Source organism: Chrysemys picta, chromosome 3 (genome assembly GCF_011386835.1).
Source record: "Chrysemys picta bellii isolate R12L10 chromosome 3, ASM1138683v2, whole genome shotgun sequence".
NCBI classification, from domain to species: Eukaryota; Metazoa; Chordata; order Testudines; family Emydidae; genus Chrysemys; species Chrysemys picta.
Genome location: NC_088793.1, coordinates 31509382 through 31528742, shown reverse-complemented (window position 1 = coordinate 31528742; position 19361 = coordinate 31509382). Strand labels below are relative to the sequence as shown.

The following is a 19361-nucleotide window of genomic DNA, read 5'->3' as shown; positions in this document are numbered from 1 at the left end:
AGTGTATTTTGTCAATACTTTGCCCTGTACATTGAATATATAGTCTTTCTTCTCAATCTGAAAATTGGTTTAAGAACAGACCATTAAAGTTTTACTTCTGGGGAATTCTGCACCAAAACAAATAAAAAATTTGCACCAAAAATATTTAAAATTCTGCACACAATATTTTAAAATTCTGCAAAATTCTGCATATTTTATTTGTCAAAATAATCATGCCAATTTCAATTATTTTGGTAATTTATTTCAAAATACCTGTCAGCAAGTGTGTCTGTAACAATACAGATGACAAAAAAGATTCAGGAAATGTTTTTTTGACAAATAGATTCCTTAGTAGGCATATTAATACAGAACTTTGAGTAATAATTAATATAAACTACTGTACAGAAATGTATTTCCTACACCCCTCAGAAGCAGTGCAAAGGCTTGGGGGAGTCAGGGGTAATGGAGGAGCTGAGGGAGGGGGAATTAATTTCTGGCAGTCTGGGAGTGAACCTGGAGTGTTGTTAGGTGTGGGTGGGAGAAGTATGGAACAGGGTTTTTTGCAGGCGGGGGGCGGGGGGGGAGGAGGAAGAAAGGGGGGGACAAGGGGTTGTTGGGAAGCCTCTTCCATGCAGACCCTGGCTGACCCCTAGCCGTTCCTATTCATTCGGGTACATCTGCCCTGTCCCTGCCTTTCCCTGCACCCTTCTTCCCCCAGTCCCCATGTGTCCCTACAGCGGCAGCCCACTCCCATTCAGTCTCGGGCTCAATGCTGTTATCCCACTAGCTCCTGTGCCTCTACCCTAATCTGTCCCTCCCAATAGCTCTTCTGAACCCCAGGTATATCGCGGAGAAAAGCAGCCTCTGCTCGCAACGGCTCTGTGGCTGGCTGCTCTGGCCATGAGCTGTCTGCCCTCTGTTTTGATGCCACAACAGCCCCTGGTGGGCAAAAGGGGTAATTGCAGTGGCTCGCTGGCAGAATGTTTTACAGCATTCTGTGGAGAGAAAAAAAGCTGTGGGGGGATGTGAATTTGGCAGGTGTGCAGTGGTGCAGAATTCCCCCAGGAGTAAAAGTTTGAAGCACTGTCAGGAGGTACTAAAACATTTAAATTTGTATGTTTTTTTGGATGGGTGGAGACTAATGAATCAGAACAAAAATGTGCAATATGCATTGTATCATACTTCAGTAAAAATACATAAATACTTATGTGGAAGATTACAATTTCATGTAACGTCACAAAACATGTTATGTTGCATTAGCTGTAAAATTAAATGTTTCAAGTTATTTCCAAATAATTATTGTTCTCACCACAGCTAGATGAGTATTCTGACTGTGAATTATTTTGCCATAAGGCACAGTTGCCATTACAAATGGAAAAGCACCACATTTTTAAATTTTTGAAATGTATACTGTGCTTCAAAGTCAGGCTGCTGATCTCTTCTCCACTGCCCTAGGATGCCACTTTTGGCTTTGTTGGCCTGAATCTGTTTGTTAAAGAAAATCTCTTTGGACAGTTCTTGCACATGGATACAGGTCTTTGGCGTGTTGTCACAGTAGTATACTAAGTCCAAAATGTATTCACATTGTTGGTGACATTTTTACCATTGTTTTTATTCTGCTATTGGCTGCTTTGCAGTATGCAATTGGGATGTCTCTTCCTGTTCCATGGGGACAAAGCAAGTGGGCATCCCTCATATATGTTTGTGGAAAAATAGAAAGTCAAGAAAGGAACCACAGTACGTAACTATTGTACATCACTTTTGGATCTCCCAGAAACTATGGAGTTCACACTTAGACGGTCCCCCATAGCTAGTCATGACAGAGAGTGTTGTGGAGTAGGGTCTGGTGTAAGGGAGCATGATCTGTGAATTTTAGAGTGAACACTCCCCAACTTCGTTGATCCATGTCTCATGGAGATTGTGTCTATCTTTGGTAGGCATAATCTGTGGAGTTCCTGCATGATGTCATGGGCATCTAGGCAATGTGTTTATGGGAACTCTGGTTTTGGAGTGTGAATTGTATAGCTGTTTTCTTGGAAATTGGTGCATGCCCTGATTAGATGGTTGAAGTCTACTTGACTTTATGAGATTGTGTTTGTTTATATCAGTGCTGACAATCACTTTTTTCTTTTCTTTTTTATTGCTTGCGGGGAGACTCCAATAAGTGCTATGGAGATCAGTGCCTTGGCAAATGGACTATTTTGAAAAGCTAATCTGAGAACTGCTGATCATTTGCATCTCGTTTTTGAAAGCTTTGAGAGTTGGGGATGCTCAGCAACTCTCAGGATCAGGCCCTCACCTTCCAGGAGGCTGATAAGTGTAATGTTAATGGGATTCCGGTAGAACATTTAGGATCAAAATCATGCCTATGTTAAAACTGTTATAGTTGGAGGGAAAATAACCTGTGACTATTACATTTTTTAAAGTTATATTTTTTTACATTTCTCGAAGAAATGGAAAATTTATCAAACATAAGGCTCAGTGCTGAAATCAATGGGAGCTTTGCCATGGATTTTAGTATTCCAAATTTGCATGGGCTTATACTCCCAAATACTTCCGTTAGTTTCAATAAGACTACCTGTGTGAGTTAGGTGAACACAATTTGGCCCAACAGGAGCAGGTCTGGACTCACAGCTTTTGATGTCTGCATTATATATTGTTTACTGTGGTTTGACAATGAAAATTGTAATTGAAATGTTGTGGTTCAATGTAGTTGCTGAAGAATCACATTACCCCACGTTGAAATACAGATTTTGCTTTTAGGTGCAGCATTCTGCATTGAATCGTCTCCTCCTTTAGCAACACCAGGGGACATAGCAAAATCACCCCACCAAGTCCTAAGCAGCACTACTGAAGAGAACGCAAACAACTGCGAAAGGCAAAGGCAGAAAGTAGAAAAGGGGGCGCAAACGGTGATCAGCAAGCACTTGCCTGCTGCAGCTGAACAGCTGGATTCAAAACAGAACATAAAAAGTGCCCAAATTTCCATCAACTCATCGTCATCACCTTTCTCCTCTTCTTCCTCTTCTTCTGCACCTACTCACAACTCCTTCATCCTGCAGACGTCTCAGTGCTCCATGACTAAAGCATCAAAACAGCCCCCCATTGTTTTCCTGCCTAAGCTGGTGTATGACATTATTACTTCTACTGACAGCAGCGGACTTCCCAAGTCATCTTCCCTCTTGCCTTATCATTCTGTGATGTGGGCAAGTTCTTTCCGCCCTGTCATGAGTAAAATGATGACCTGCACGGAGCAGTCTCTATACTATCGCCAGTGGACAGTTCCCAAACCAATCCATATGGACTACAATAATAGAAATGAGGGCAGAATGGACACCTTTCACCCAAGGAGGCTGCTGCTGAGTGGGCCACCTCAGGTGTGTAATAAGAAGAGGGTATTATTATCATTGTTTTATTTTGATTAATTTTGTCTTCATCTTATTAAGTGCTAGGTTAATGAGATTATTATTCATAGCTAACTGATTTTTTTCACTGGTGAAAAATAACTTTGCTTATATGTTTTTATTACTGTATCCACCTTAGTTAAATAATCTTCCTCGCTTCATTGTTAACTTGAGGCAAGGACAATTAAGTTGTAGTGATATCTTTTTTTTGTTGTCAATCTTTATACAATTAGTGTTGTGTTTTAAGGAAATGATGCTCTTTTTTTTTCTTTGAAAATATATTTTACACACCGTGCTGTCCCTTGCAGCTTGTTACAGACTAATAGGAGTTAAATTTTAAATAAAGTTTGAATAGCCACCCAGGGTCAGTTTCTTATGGTCAAGCTGATTAGGGTGTGAAATTGGCAGTCAGCCATTTTCTTCATGGTTTGGAGAGAAATAGAAGTTGTTGCAAATACAAGAGGGACTGATCCACTTCAACAAAAACAGCAGAACTTCTGGCCCAAGAGTTTTCAAATGACTTTATAAGGACACTTGGAAGTAGGTAAAGACTTCAGGGAGCCTTTTCCCTCTTAAGTGCCCTAAGAATATTTAGCATGCAGCTATGAGCATAGTGTCTCTACAATTCAATGCATATACTATATACTAAAAGTTCTAATGTTCCACTGAAGTTTTATGCAACATGCCAGGCATGGGGGAAACACCATAGCCACAGAGAGAATATTGCATAGAGCCCTCAGAAATTAGAAATAAATCCAAACTAAGGCAAAGACTTAGATGTCCAGTTTTTGTAACATTCACCCACTGACTAAAACCACAGAAAGCCAAAGTTCAATCTGCCACTCACTCTTCTGTACCTGTGTATTGCAGAGGTCTCAGTACAGAAAAGACCACATTCTGCTCCCAGTTTAATAGGTGCAATACATTGAAATAGATGGTGTCACGCTGGGGTAAGTAAGAGTATGAATTGGCTCTATGTATTTGAAGTATGTAGGCACTTGCAAGTGCTGCTATAAATGTATAGAGGGTACCAGATGGATCACTGAAGAACATCTCTTCACTGCTCTCCATCTCCATGATCAAAACTCTCAATGTTTGCTGTGAATTAAGATAATAAGTGTTCAAAAGAGATGAATATGTGGTAAACACAGACAAGGTAAAAACTGATATACTGTGCAACAGATAGTTAGTATGTTCCCACATCCAAGAAAAAACATACATTGATGTAATTTTGGTTGGAATTTTGCATGCCTAAAAATCAAGAAGTTCAAAGTTATGGTTCCCAACGCTACAATAAGGGTACAAAATAAACCATATGTAGTAGTTTGTATTACTATGCCATTAATTTGGCCATAAGACAACTGATTTCTGCCCACAGATGTATGCTTGTGGCTCCCAACAAAGTCAGTGGGAGTCCTGTGTTCATCTGAGGACAGAACTTGGCCCTTAACACATATATGATATGGGTCATTGGCCAAATATATGCAGAAAATATAGTCTGCTTATTTATTCGTCTGCTTCTTGGGGCATGAGTGCAAGCCTGATTTTGAGGGATTAAGTGGTACATAGGACTAAGGTTGGCCCTCTGCACAGAGGTGAATTTCACCTCAGAAGAACATTGTCTGTTCTACAACTCCATCTCTGCTCTGACTGTCTCCAGAACAATGGTTCTGACGTACAATTTCCCATTGACTTTAATGAGAGTTGGATCAGGTCCTAAAAATATTCTCCATGCATTTATTTATTGCATACTCACCAGTTCTTCCTGATTACACACCTGTTTCATACTGAATGTTTTATGGAGGAAATCAGGAATTAAATGTTTCATTTTATTAAATGTTTCATTTTTAGGGGTATATTGGGGAACATGGCTGCTTAGCTCCATTTAATGTCTAAACCCCAAATATACTAAAGAGAATATATTCTAAAAACCTCCAAAACAGTTAAGAAAGTATGTTGGTTGCTTTTGGCTTAATGTATGGTAGTATCGCATCTATTCTAATGGAAAGGTGAAAGAAAACATATAGCAAATGTGAGCTCCTGTCTCACTTTGGAAATAAACAGTTTTCTTTCCAGAAGTGTGTTCTGCTCATGGGCTTGTTTCATAACCATTGCACTATATGTGGAGTTATGCTACCTACTGCATTAAGAGGAATCAGCAGAAGATTTTGACACCATAATATCTTGTCTGAGCTTTTTAAAGACAAATCCAAACTAAGGCAAAGATTTAGATTTCCAGTTTTTGTAACATTAACCCACTGACTAAAACCACAGAAAGCCAGAGTTCATAATAGCTGATAGAGATCAGCTATTAGAAATGCCATTCTAAGCGTATAAATAACAATTCAGCCAGAATATTAAGCTGGAGAAAGATCTCTGAATTGGTGGACACAATCCTTTCAGGCACTAGAAAGTTGTTGTTGTTATCGTACCATGCAACATAAGAAGTCAATTTAAGAAAAATCAAGCACTCTAGTGAACCAAAACTATAAGTATCACTGCCAAAATGTTTAGCATTCAGGAATTCTTCTCCTTCCCCTCATATACATAACACCTCCAAGGCTGGCTAACATGTTTTCTATATGGCTACCTTCCAGTCAAGATATGTATAGCCCCTAGCACCATGGGGCTTTGATCTCCACTGAGGCCTTCGGGTAATACCACAATACCAATAATAAACTAATGATAAAAACTGCATGTAAAGACATCAACCAGTGGTCTGAATACATACACAGGAATAAAAGGGGCAAAACAGACTTGCCATTAGCTAACCCCAATACTTATTTTTCTCAGCAGCCTTTTATTTTGCTTCCTTTGAATGAAATATGGGGAGAAATTCTCTCACCCTATCTGGTGAGCCCAAATCCTTAGTGAATGCAGGGTGCCTCTGCATTTCTTACAGTTTCTGCCTTATATCCAGAAAGACAAATCTAAGGATAAAAGGAAGAAGAGAAGATGCTTCAAGTTCCAAACCTACTAAATCTGGAACACTCCCCCCATTCTATGGAGCCACTGGACCATTACTTTAACTTGTCTCCAGAGTACTATTCCTGGTACTTCCTTCCGGTTTCTAAGAAGTCTTGTTTCCCACCCAACGCCCACCTTAGATTCTCAGCCTATGGCACTCAAAGAAATACACTCAAGTTTTGTTTCATTAATACATCCTTTTGCACCATTGTTTTTAGCTCTGAGGTAAGAAGACCCTCTGGCATGTGGTCCTGAAGGCTGCATGTTTCTATGGCATCCCACAGTCATACCTTAGTATGGATTCTTCCCAAGGTCTATGGTTGGTGACCTGCACATCTAGATTGTCTTTATTCAATTTTATCTTTGCCCCAAAGCGTTTTCAACAAGCTATTTATAGTCTTTTGATTACACTTGAATGCATTCTTGGATAACAATCTGGGTTGGATTGTCTCAAGATTTATTTGTAGGTTCATAGCATAAAGGCTTTGTGTAAATTGGAAATGATCTACTCTGACTGCCTTTCAGATCCCCTGGGAATGGTTTTGGAAATTAATGAGGGAAAGAAGTCAACTTGCCCTAGAAATTTTTTTATCTTCATGTCCATTGTCAAGAGTTCCTTTCACGTGAAAGGAGTTGGTAGACTCAGTCCATTTTTCAGTAGACAGGTGTCCACATTAAGAAACCCACTGAAACAATTATCTTTCTTGTTGGGAGTCTTAGCAGAGGGCAAAGAGTGAAAAGGCATGGAGATAGTATTGCTGCTTCATCCCTGGGGTGATCTCTCTAGAAAAATATTAAGACACTGGTTGGGCAGTATGGATAAATATGCACTACTGTGAAAAAGTTTACCAGGTCTGTGGATATAAATTCATCATCCAGGGTGCTCAAATATAGTACCATCCATGACCACCAAATTCACTGAAATTTGGAGTGTTGTTTTTTTTGAAGAAATAAAAGTTTCTTTTATGTTCCCAAATTACATGCAAGAGGTTTGGTGCTATTGCTGGGTTTCTTTGTTGTGTTTTTGTACCCTGAAAACAGAACTTTCTATAAGTGTGGAAGCAGTCTAAGTCCTGTGAACGACTCTGTGATACAGGGTTCTCAAACGTGTTTGTTGTGTGAACCACAGCCTAAAAGAAAGATTGTCTTCAGGGCAACCTTCCATCCATGACTGCTTACACCACCTGCCCTACCACTCACAGATAACATCTCAGATTTCTAGAGCTAGTTGCTTATGTGAAAAAATAATATTAGGTAAGTATTTAATGTATCTATTGTTAGCTGTCTTTTAGTGCAATGTAGCAGGTGGAAAAAAGAAGAGCCGGCACCATCTGTGGACCATCAGCATGTTTTCTGTGAACCACAAGTGTTTCACAGACCACAATTTGAGAACCACTGCTGTGGTCTGTTCAGAACTCTCTCACCTGGAAACTGGATTAGAAAAAATTATAGCAGTGTTTTTCCATTTGCCATATTTTTTTAAATTTGAAGATTTGGAAGCACATTCTTAGTAGTAGAGATGATAAGAAAGTGGTCAATCAGATGACTTGTACCACAGGAGTTGGTATCTGAGAGCCATTCCTGTCAATCATCCTGCTGTGCAGTGTCTGAAACCAGTGGAAAAAAGGGAACCCATTATGGTACATGTTATAATAGCACTTTGAATGTCTCTTCTACAAATCAAAATGGTAGCACTTAAACCATTTTGCTGACTGGAATCTCATCCTCTGATTGCTGGACAGAAGGACCACCTGCCTTCAGTTTACCATAGATATCCATGGAAAGAATCAGAGGGGTAGCCGTGTTAGTCTGAATCTGTAAAAAGCAACAGAGGGTCCTGTGGCACCTTTAAGACTAACAGAAGTATTGGGAGCATAAGCTTTCGTGGGTAAGAACCTCACTTCTTCAGATGCAAGTAATGGAAATTTCCAGAGGCAGGTATAGATTAGTATGGAGATAACAAGGCTAGTTCAATCAGGGAGGGTGAGGTGCTCTGTTAGCAGTTGAGGTGTGAACACCAAGGAGGAGAAACTGCTTCTGTAGTTGGATAGCCATTCACAGTCTTTGTTTAATCCTGATCTGATGGTGTCAAATTTGCAAATGAACTGGAGCTCAGCAGTTTCTCTTTGGAGTCTGGTCCTGAAGTTTTTTTGCTGTAAGATGGCTACCTTTACGTCTGCTATTGTGTGGCCAGGGAGGTTGAAATGTTCTCCTACAGGTTTTTGTATATTGCCATTCCTGATATCTGACTTGTGTCCATTTATCCTCTTGCGTAGTGACTGTCCAGTTTGGCCAATGTACATAGCAGAGGGGCATTGCTGGCACATGATGGCATATATAACATTGGTGGACATGCAGGTGAATGAGCCGGTGATGTTGTAGCTGATCTGGTTAGGTCCTGTGATGGTGTTGCTGGTGTAGATATGTGGGCAGAGTTGGCATCGAGGTTTGTTACATGGGTTGGTTCCTGAGTTAGAGTTGTTATGGTGCAGTGTGTGGTTGCTGGTGAGAATATGCTTAAGGTTGGCGGGTTGTCTGTGGGCGAGGACTGGCCTGCCTCCCAAGGTCTGTGAAAGTGAGGGATCATTGTCCAGGATGGGTTGTAGATCACTGATGATGCGTTGGAGAGGTTTAAGCTGAGGACTGTAGGTGATGGCCAGTGGAGTTCTGTTGGTTTCTTTTTTGGGCCTGTCTTGTAGCAGGAGGTTTCTGGGTACACGTCTGGCTCTGTTGATTTGTTTCTTTATTTTCTTGTGTGGGTATCGTAGTTTTGAGAATGCTTGGTGAAGATCTTGTAGGTGTTGGTCTCTGTCTGAGGGGTTGGAGCAGATGCAGTTGCACCTCAGCGCTTGGCTGTAGACGATGGATCGTGTGGTGTGTCCGGGGTGGAAGCTGGAGGCATGAAGGTAGGCGTAGCGGTCGGTGGGTTTTCAGTATAGGGTGGTGTTAATGTGGCCATCGCTTATTTGTACTGTGGTGTCTAGGAAGTGGACCTCCCGTGTAGATTGGTCCAGGCTGAGGTTGATGGTGGGGTGGAAGCTGTTGAAATCATGGTGGAATTCTTCCAGGGTCTCCTTCCCATGGGTCCCGATGATGAAGATGTCATCAATGTAGCGTAGGTAGAGAAGGGGCGTGAGTGGACGAGAGCTGAGGAAGCGTTGTTCCAGGTCAGCCATAAAAATGTTGGCATATTGTGGGGCCATGCAGGTGTCCATAGCGGTGCCACTGGTCTGGAGGTATATATTGTCACCAAATTTGAAATAATTGTGCGTGAGGATAAAGTCACAGAGCTCAGCAACAAGTTGTGCTGTGTCATCATCAGGGATACTGTTCCTGATAGCTTGTATTCCATCTGTGTGTGGGATGTTTGTGTAGAGAGCCTCTACATCCATGGTGGCTAGGATGGTGTTTTCTGGGAGGTCACCAATGCATTATAGTTTTCTCAGGAAATCAGTGGTGTCACGGAGATAGCTGGGAGTGCTGGTGGCGTAGGGTCTGAGTAGGGAGTCCACATATCCAGACAGTCCTGGCTAAGATCTCAGGACTGCCTCTCCCCTTAAGCAGGTATTGTACTTTATACATGTGTCTCTTTAGTACACAAAAATTGGGCCTTCCCACCATTGACCATCTTGCAAGGAAAACCTCAAATCAGATTCATTCCTAAATGTTGTCATCATAAGTAGTAAATACTGTCACATGGCATTCTGATTAAAAGGTTGGAATGTAAATGTATCCCCAGTTTTTCATGTCCCAAATCATGGCAAATGTCAAGCAGAAATCAGACTAGTGAATGGTTGCTGGTGCCACACATCTCAGTTTTTATAAATGATCTAAAAGCTTGAGAGTTTTGCTCCTTCCCTTCTTGAGCCTTTTTCTTCCAAGGCCTTGTCTGTTCTGTCTGCATCAGACTGCACTCTTTCTACTTTGTGTAGACAGAAAAAGAAACAAAGTAAGTGTTCTACATCAATGTGGATAAAAGATTGTATGGAACTCAAAACATCTCACCTAAGAAGGCACTGGGCACTGCCACATTTTGGAGGTTATAGATAGTCATAAAATACCTCTGCTTTCTTTTAGGCAAAGTTACCCTATTTGGTATCTTATTTACTTAGATTGATAGGGAGGCTAGATGTAAAAACTAATGTTATCAGCAACAAGTGCTGCGGGCAGCTCCATTTACTGAGAAGGTCATGTTGCAAATCCATTAGCTCTAAAATTTTGCTTTCTGGAACTGACAGTTGACTGAAGAATGGAAAGCTGTTGTCCTATTAAGGGAGTTGTGTTCAATCAAAATGAACTTGGTAATGATATCCTGCCTATTTCAGCTATGAGGGGCATATGTCTGAGCTACAGAGTCACCTTATTACTGTCAAACTGTCTATAAAATTATTCTCAAACTGAGAATCTGTCAAATTCACCCAATTTTGACAGAATACTGATGATCTTAATGGAAATCCAAGTGTCACTTCAGATGAAATGAAAGCTCTGATAAAGATACATAGAAGTAATCCCAAATCTGAGAGACGATGTAGGTACTATACTCTCCTGGAACTAAACACAATCAATTACACATTTGCATAAAATATTAGAGGAGGGATCATTTCCAAGATATGAAATTTTTGTTTAGTTGATTCACAAATAAATGGACCCAGGGAGTCACTATAATATAGCTATTATTTTCAGCTCTAGGGTCCTGATCTAAAACCCACTGAAGTCAATAAAAAAATTCCCATTGAAATCAATGGGCTTTGGATCAGTTCCAAGGTTAACAACTGTTCTGAGAGAAATCTGATTTAGTAGGAAGTGCAGGTTCCAGTTTGCTGTTTGTCATTTTTAAAGAGAACAAATGTTATTTTTGTCTTGTTTTAGCTTCAAAGCCTCCTTCTTTCAAATATAAAGTGAAATGAACATTTATTCCATAACTGTTTAAAATAATACAACTCTCATTAGACTCAACCCTACATTTCTTACGTTCCTCAAATCTCCAGTATAGTTATTTCATGGCAACTGGATTCTTGGGTACATCAGGAAAGCAGGATCCGCACTGCTGTCAGTTTATTATCAGGCCTCATGCTCTCCCATTGAAATAAACTGTACAGTTTCAATAGAAGCAGGATCAGGATTATAATTAATTTGTAAGCCCGAGCACTGAAGAGGCAACTGTTGTTTATGATTATCAAGTTGTCTTCAGTGTAATTTTTAATGTTGAATTACACCGAAAGAAGGCAAAGTGCAAATAGGATTTATGAAAGCTGCTCTTATCCCTGCAAGATGGACATTTCTTCCTAAGCCACATTAACGTCACGGGCCCAGTGTTTGTCAAGTGCTGTGTTTAGGTGCTTGCTCATTTATTTATTTATTTATTTATTTAACATTGTGTCCAGTAAACTTCACACGCAAGATGATAGGACAATTCATTGGTTAAACCAGGGGTCGGCAACCTTCATTTATTCACTCTGATTTAAGGTTTCGCGTGCCAGTAATACATTTTAACATTTTTAGGTCTCTTTCTGTAAGTCTATAATATATAACTAAACTATTGTTGTATGTAAAGTAAATAAGGTTTTTAAAATGTTTAAGAAGTTTCATTTAAAATTAAATTAAAATGCAGAGCCCCCCGGACCGGTGGCCAGGACCCGGGCAGTTTGAGTGCCACTGAAAATCAGCTCGTGTGCCGCCTTTGGCACACGTGCCATAGGTTGCCTACCCCTGGGTTAAACTATCTGCTGCCTGAGAGTAATTGGCCCATCCCTTTGTAAAATCAGGTGCAAAAGTAAATTGTACAAAAGCACAGCAATGCATGTCTGCATAGTGGAGAGAAGGACTGTATCTTCTCTGGTTTGGGTTAAAAAAAGAAAAGCATTAGATGTTTGATGTAATTTAAAAAACGGATCACATAAGCTTTGTGGGGAAATAAAATTTTTGCGTATCATATCTGACTGAAAAGAGAAACTATGTGGATATGATGCACTTTGTCCTATGGACCTGTTTCAACACATTCTTCAGTATAGACAGTTGCCTCAATATGTCAATCAATGAATGCACAGGCTTGGAAGGATTGAGGTAAAGCTTTAGTTATATTGTGCTTTTCCCTGGCAGATTTTCATGTAATGTACTTGTCTGGATTATTAAAAATGTGTTTTCCTGCCCATTGTAGGGAGTATAGTTCAGGGGAGAGAAGTTGCTTGTGGTGAGTTTTTTTTATTTGTATGCCTATATCCCAAGGGTATCATATAAGGTATATTTTGAATGTTAATTTCCTGCATAAAAGTCGCATTACTGTGCAAGATGAGTCATTAATCATCCCATATAAACTTGTGAATGTACAGGAATAGGAATGTATATGCAACAGAATTTAAGAGTTGGACTTTGACCTACATTTAAATTAGATTACAATAGTGATTACAATTCCAAGTTTCCAAATAATGACAGAATGGCATTCATGATAAACAACTGTTTAGTTTCTGATTTATATATTTGTTACAGATAGGAAAAACGGGAGCCTATCTTCAGTTCCTCAGTATCTTGTCCAGAATGCTGATTAGACTGACGGAAGTGGATGTTTATGATGAGGAAGAAATCAATATTAGTAAGTTGTTGATGAAGAGACATTCGCTTCTGGGGATTTTTTGTCACATTGTTAATTGGACCAGTTGTTGGCTACTTTATCATGTGCTTTTCACCTTTACACTGTAGTTCATTTACATTACTGCAATCCATTTAGAGTTCTTAAATTAAGGAGTTAAGGATTTTAATTTCTAATTTGGAATCCTGTGATTAGCTAATTTCTCTCCATTTAGAGCTCACTCCTCCTCTCAGCACATCTGTTTTTCTTAGAAAGTTGGCAGCAGCATTTTGTATGTTAAAAATGGTTCATCTCATGCTGAGAAACAATATACTGACTTTAAGCCTGGAATGATTATTTTTTGGTCAAATGCAAAAAAGGGGGTTAGTTGGAAACATTGACAGATTTATAACCATTAGCAATACTGTCACTGTATTATACATTTTAGGTAAACAAGAGATCATATGAATGAGAAAAGACCATACACACATTCCTGCTTTCCAGTAGTTGATCCTATTCTCAGTTTTTTCAGCATATCCCTCATTCCCCTCTTTCTCCAGATGTAATTCTAGAGTCTCCGAGGCTCTGCTATTTACTTTGATCAATCACTACAGTGATTTATTTGATATTTTTTTTACTATTGGGGGTAAAATTCTCCCCTGTGCAGAGAAGCAGTACAAAGCTTTTGCCTCATGTAAGTCTCATTTAAATTCTTGTATCGGAGGGGTAGCTGTGTTAGTCTGAATCTGTAAAAAGCAACAGAGGGTCCTGTGGCACCTGTTAGTCTTAAAGGTGCCACAGGACCCTCTGTTGCTATTTAAATTCCTGTTTTGAGTGCTTACGGAGAATCTAAGAGGATCATACATTGTATGCTGGCTGGCCCTCTGCATGGGGAGGAATTTCATCCTGTGTGAATAGCTCTGCTTGAGTTTCCTATTTACTTCTAGTTTCCAAGCAGCAGTTCCTCAGCTGGTGTAAATGATTATAGCTCCAGTCACTTCTGTGGAACTATGACACTGCAACAGCTTAGGGTCTGCCCCCAAACATCTTGGACTCCTTACTAGTGGGGGAGAGAACAAACCAAATTCCCTTAACTGAAAACTCTATCTCCAAAGTGTATCCAAGTCAGTGGAGAGACTCCTGCTGGCTGGTCCATTTTACCAGCAAAATCCTTGCTGTGGTGCTTTTATTATCAGTGCATATGTGATTCCAGATGGCTTCTGACTGGTGCTTTTACTCTGTTATGGCAGAATTGCATTGAGGGGTGAGGAATGTTGAGTAATTGATCAGATGATCACTAGTTTTTCTGCAGAAAACAGCTTCACAGATGTTGTTGCCTTAAAATAGTAAAAGAAATAATAGTACAATCATAATAATTAATAACCTCCTAAACTATATGCATAGCATAGACTTGCTTTAGGTTGGGGTATCTTTCTATGCAATCATTTGAACCTTTCAATTGATTTCACACATCTCTTTAAAAAAGCATTCTGTAAAACTGTAGACATCATTCCATTTATTGTAAACTGCATGTTTGGGTTTTTTTTTTTTTTTACTATTATTATAGAACTCCAAGAAGAATCAGATCAATGTTATCACCAGCCAGGAGACATGTGGCCTGATTTGGAGACATTTAAGAAGATACCTTTTGACTACACTATTCATGATCCGAAATATGAAGATGCAAGTCTGATTTGTACAAGGCTTCAAAATATGAACAGTGATGGTCAGAATTTTAAATATAACAGAGCGAGATGCATGTATTTATTTATTTACTTGCACCCACTATAGACAGTATGGATGGAATCCTGGCCCTATTGAAGCAAATGGCAATGTGGCCAGGATTCCAATGGGGCCAGGATTTCGTCGATATGTAATTACAATGTACAGAGCTATATTGTTTATAGTTTTAACATGAGGGTTAAATTGAAAAAGGATTGAAAGTTTGTCAGATAAGGAACAACACATAAGGATCAGCAATGTGAGTGTTTTGTGGCATGGAAGCTATGTAGCCTTTCACTAGTAAGGCCCTAATCTTACAAACAATTATGTATCTGAGTAAATTTACTTGCTTGAGTTGTCCCATTATGTTTCAATAAGACTCCGCATGTGTGCAGGGCTGGTTCTAGGAGTGGGGAAGCCGGGCGGCCGCGCAGGCACCAACTTCTGGGGTTCCAAATTGCTGTGGCACTCGGCTGGTTTTTCCCTCCACTCCTGATTGGCTGGCTTTTTTTTTTTTCCGGTTGTTTAGCTGCTAGGAGAGTGGGCCCAAAACCATGTTCTACCTTGGCTAAAGTTAGGATTGAACTGTAGGTCACCAGTTTGAATGTGGTCCACTGAAGTAGTGATCCATTTGATGGCTGTTTGGTGGGCTGTGTGAAACGAGTTGGTGTCTCAGTTCAGGACCAACTAGATGAAAGTCCACATCACAATGTCACTAGACACTCTCCTCATTTGGCTCTGACATCAATTACATGATAGCAACTCCCTCTCTGGGCCAGATTTTCAAAGATAATTTTATTTCTGAAGATGCAGATAGGCACCAAGTTCGATTTACAAAAGTGCCTAAGTGGGCTAGGCACTGGACTCCGATTTACTTTTGTACATCTCACAAGGTACCTATATGCATCTGTACATGTCTAAATACCTGTGTAAATTTGGCCCAGAGAGATCAGCACCAACATTTGCAAAAATAGCCTTTGATTTTAGTTGCCTCTATTTTGAGGCACATGGGGCCTGATTTTCAGCTGGAGCTGTGGGTGCCCAGCACAGTTTGGGCATCTAAAAACTAGAGCATTTGAAGGTGACTTGCCCAGTGTCTCACAATAAGTGTGTGACATTCCCAGAAACAGAACCCAAGTTACCAGTCCATTGCATTAACCACGATACTGTCCTTCCACCTGATATCCCATTACTAACCCTCCCCCCCCAGTGTATCGAAGGGGAGAGAAAATAACTGTAGATTTAAGTGCTTTATCATGATGGTTCAGTGCTCATTTATAATAACGCAGAGAGCATTTTAAACTGCACTCTGTGAAAGCAGAGACGGTGTCTTCCTCTCTGTTTGTTCTGTGCCCAGCACAAGTCAGCACTCAACAAATAGTAATCATAATAATAATAATTTTGCTTTACTTGCACCTCTGCGTTATTATAAATGAGCACCGAACCCATCATGACAAAGCACTTAAATCTACAGTTATTTTCTTTCCCCTTCGATACACACATAATAAAACCAAAGCTCAGGCTGAATATCTATTTTGTTTGGTGTTCCCACTATCGATGCAGGCTTGTGATGATTACATAAACAGTTTATTCATCACAGGTGGGATATAATGGGCCCTAGAATATACTTAAAATGAATACAGTCCAATATTTTTTATTTACAGACAGATCAATGGGCAGAAAACAGGAGGACATGTATATGCGCCGTCAGACAACTCGAATGAGATTATCTAAGTATGCAGCATACAATACATACCACCACTGTGAACAGTGCCATCAATATATGGGCTTCAATCCCAGGTATCAGGTAAGTCATGCCTAATTTTTATTTAGAATAGTAAATCTGTAGCAGATCTGTAAATTACTTTGTTCATACTTTATAGTATCAGTACTGGTACCCAAGCTGCATATTTGCTCTATAAGCATTTCCATAGAGAACTGATGTATACATTTTGGCCCTGATACTGCAGTTGGATCTTTGCACTTGCACTGAGCCCCAGTGAAGTCACTGGAGTCCTGCCCAGGCACAAGGGTCTGTGTGAGTGGATTGGATTGCAGTTTTGGGATCTTTGTTTAGACAAAATGTTTTATCTTAGTGATGATTAATTTTTGATAGTGGCAGCAGTGCATGACAAAGCACATTGTGAATATCTTTTGGTATTCTTTGGGTACCCAGATTCATGGCTGGTAGGGTCAGTAAAGGTCATGGAGGTCAACAGTTTCACTCTGTGGACTTTGCACGACTGTTCCTTGGATCATTCCCACTGACCTATGAAGTGCTATAGTCAACATTCTACACTAACCGCTATAAATGATCATTGATTTCCCAGTAAACCTTCCCCTAGGGTTTATTAACATTTGCTCTGGGGCAGAGCAGTTGCTGAAGATAGTAAGTTGATTGCTGCAGAGAGCATTTTATACACATCATGTGGACTCTGATTATTCAAACAAACCCTCCAGTTCGCTGCTCATTAGAATGTAGGGTTACCATATTTCAGCAAGCAAAAAAGAGGACGGGAGGAGCCCCGCCCTAGCCCCGCCCCTGCCCCTCCCACTTCCCGCCCCCCCAGAACCCCCAACCCTCCCCCCCGTTCCTTGTCCCCTGACTGCCCCCTCCTGGGACCCCTGCCCCTAACTGCCCCCCAGGACTCCACCCCCTATCTAAGCCTCCCTGCCTCTTGTCCCCTGACTGCCCCAACCCTTATCCACACCCCCACCCCCAGACAGACCCCTGGGACTCCCACGCCCCATCCAACCACTCCCCACCCCCTGACAGCCCCCCCCCAGAACTCCCAACCCATCTAAACCCCTCTGCTCCCTGTCCCCTGACTGCTCCGATCCCTCTCCCCACTCCTGCCCCCTGACAGCTCCCCCCCAGAACTCCCAACCCCCCCCCCCCGCTCCTTGTCCCCTGACTGCCCCCTCCTGGGACCCCTGCTCCTAACTGCCCTCCAGAACCCCACCCCCTACCTAAGACTCCCTGTTCCTTGTCCCCTAACTGCCCCCTCCTAAGACCCCCCCCCCAACTGCCACCCAGGACCCTACCCCCTACCTGTACCCTGACTGCCCAAAACTTTCTCCACTCCCCCCCAAAAGCCCCCCCCGTTTCTTGACTGCCCCCTCCAGAACCTCCCTGCCCCTTCTCCTGCCCCCTGGCCCCCTTACCCTGCTGCTCAGAACAGGGTGTTGGGCTCTGTGCGAGCCGGACACGTGGCTGCGCTCCCCAGCACAACAAAACCCGGTCCCTGGCCCTGCACAGTGCTGCCGGAGCCAGGCTGCAGGGGAGAGCTGCCGGCTCAGAATGCAGGGCGGATCCGGCTCCTCTACAGCTGCTCCAGAGTCCAGCCCGTGACTTTCCTGCAGCCCTCCCAGCCGCTCGCTCTGCTCTGCCGGGGGGAGGGGGGAAATCCCGGACATTTTGAGTTATTTACAAATTCCCCCCGGACGCTATTTTTAGCACAAAAAGGAGGACATGTCCGGGTAAATCCGGACGAATGGTAACCCTATTAGAATGTGAAGAAAAAGGCATCAGCAATGCAAGTACTGCAGCTATTGTATAGCACATGGCGTTACTGAGAAATGAGGTTGGCCCACAAGCCTTGCTACCATCGATGAAACAAAGAGCAAATTGACGGCTTCTGGCCAGGAAGCTGGGTAAATTGTTTAGTGAATATGTTGGGCTTGAGCCAAATGTCACTGATTAGTATTAATATGAGTTATGAGGTAAAAAGTATTCCTGTGCCATGTGTGGTTTCCTTCTGGTTTGGCGCTGACTTAGTGATGTCCATGGACTGTTCTGTGCTCTCTTGAGAAGAAAAGTTAGAATCTAATAATTAAATTTGTCCTTTTCTCCCCCCCTCAGCTTTATGAGTCCACCCTGCATGCTTTTGCCTTTTCCTATTCCATGCTCGGAGAGGAGATCCAGCTGCATTTTATCATCCCCAAGTCAAAGGAGCACCATTTTGTCTTTAGTCAACCAGGAAGACAGCTGGAAAGTATGAGGTTACCGCTTGTCACAGATAAGGTAGATGGATAACTATATTTATACTCACATATGGGGCATAGACAGGGCTGATCTAAAGATTTGTAGGGTCCGATCATACTTTAGCTTCACTACTGGTTCTGCTGCCGGGAGATGGTGAGAATGGTCTGGCAGTGAGTTGTTTCCTTCTCCTTGGGTGCCCTTGCTGGAGAGGAAGACAAGCTGCAGAAATTGCTTGGAATGCAAGGTCCCAAACAAATACTTGCTTTACTCATAATTAAGGCTACAATTTTGTCATGGATATTTTTTAGAAAAAAAATCATGGACTGGTCACGAGCAATAAACAAAAAATCGTGGAAGCTGTGACCTGTCCCTGACTTTTACTAAAAACAGCTTTGACTAAATAGGGAGGGAGGAGGATCCAGCACTCTGTCCCCCCTGCAGCGGATGGGAGCTGCAGGGACCCCATTTCCCAGTGGCTGCCACTGTGTGGGGCTAGAGCTGGACAGGTCCCCCCACTGCCCTGCAGGGCTGGGAGCTGCGGGTGGCCCCTCTGCCCCTGGCCACTGAACAGCTTTGGGGTACCTCTGCCACCGCTGCCCATGCCTGGGAACTGCAGGAGGGCCCCCCCCGCCCGCAGCCACTGAGCAGCTCTGGGGTCCCTCTGCTGCCATCCCCGGTGGCTGGGAGCTGCGGGGAGGGGCCTGGCTCCTCACAGCAGCTGAGCCACTACAGGAGGGAC

General features: G+C 41.9%; 1 protein-coding gene across 9 annotated transcripts in view; it reads left to right on the top strand.

Moving 5' to 3' along the window:
* The window catches only part of GREB1 (growth regulating estrogen receptor binding 1), a 159680-nt gene that overhangs the window by 123131 nt on the left and 17188 nt on the right, over positions 1–19361 (top strand). For all 9 annotated transcript variants that reach the window (XM_065587683.1, XM_065587687.1, XM_065587688.1 and 6 more), the window contains 5 exons: positions 2743–3356; positions 12837–12939; positions 14483–14641; positions 16302–16444; positions 18500–18661. In XM_065587683.1, the coding sequence (XP_065443755.1) occupies positions 2743–3356; positions 12837–12939; positions 14483–14641; positions 16302–16444; positions 18500–18661 (1181 nt within the window). The remainder of the gene's footprint in view (positions 1–2742; positions 3357–12836; positions 12940–14482; positions 14642–16301; positions 16445–18499; positions 18662–19361) is intronic.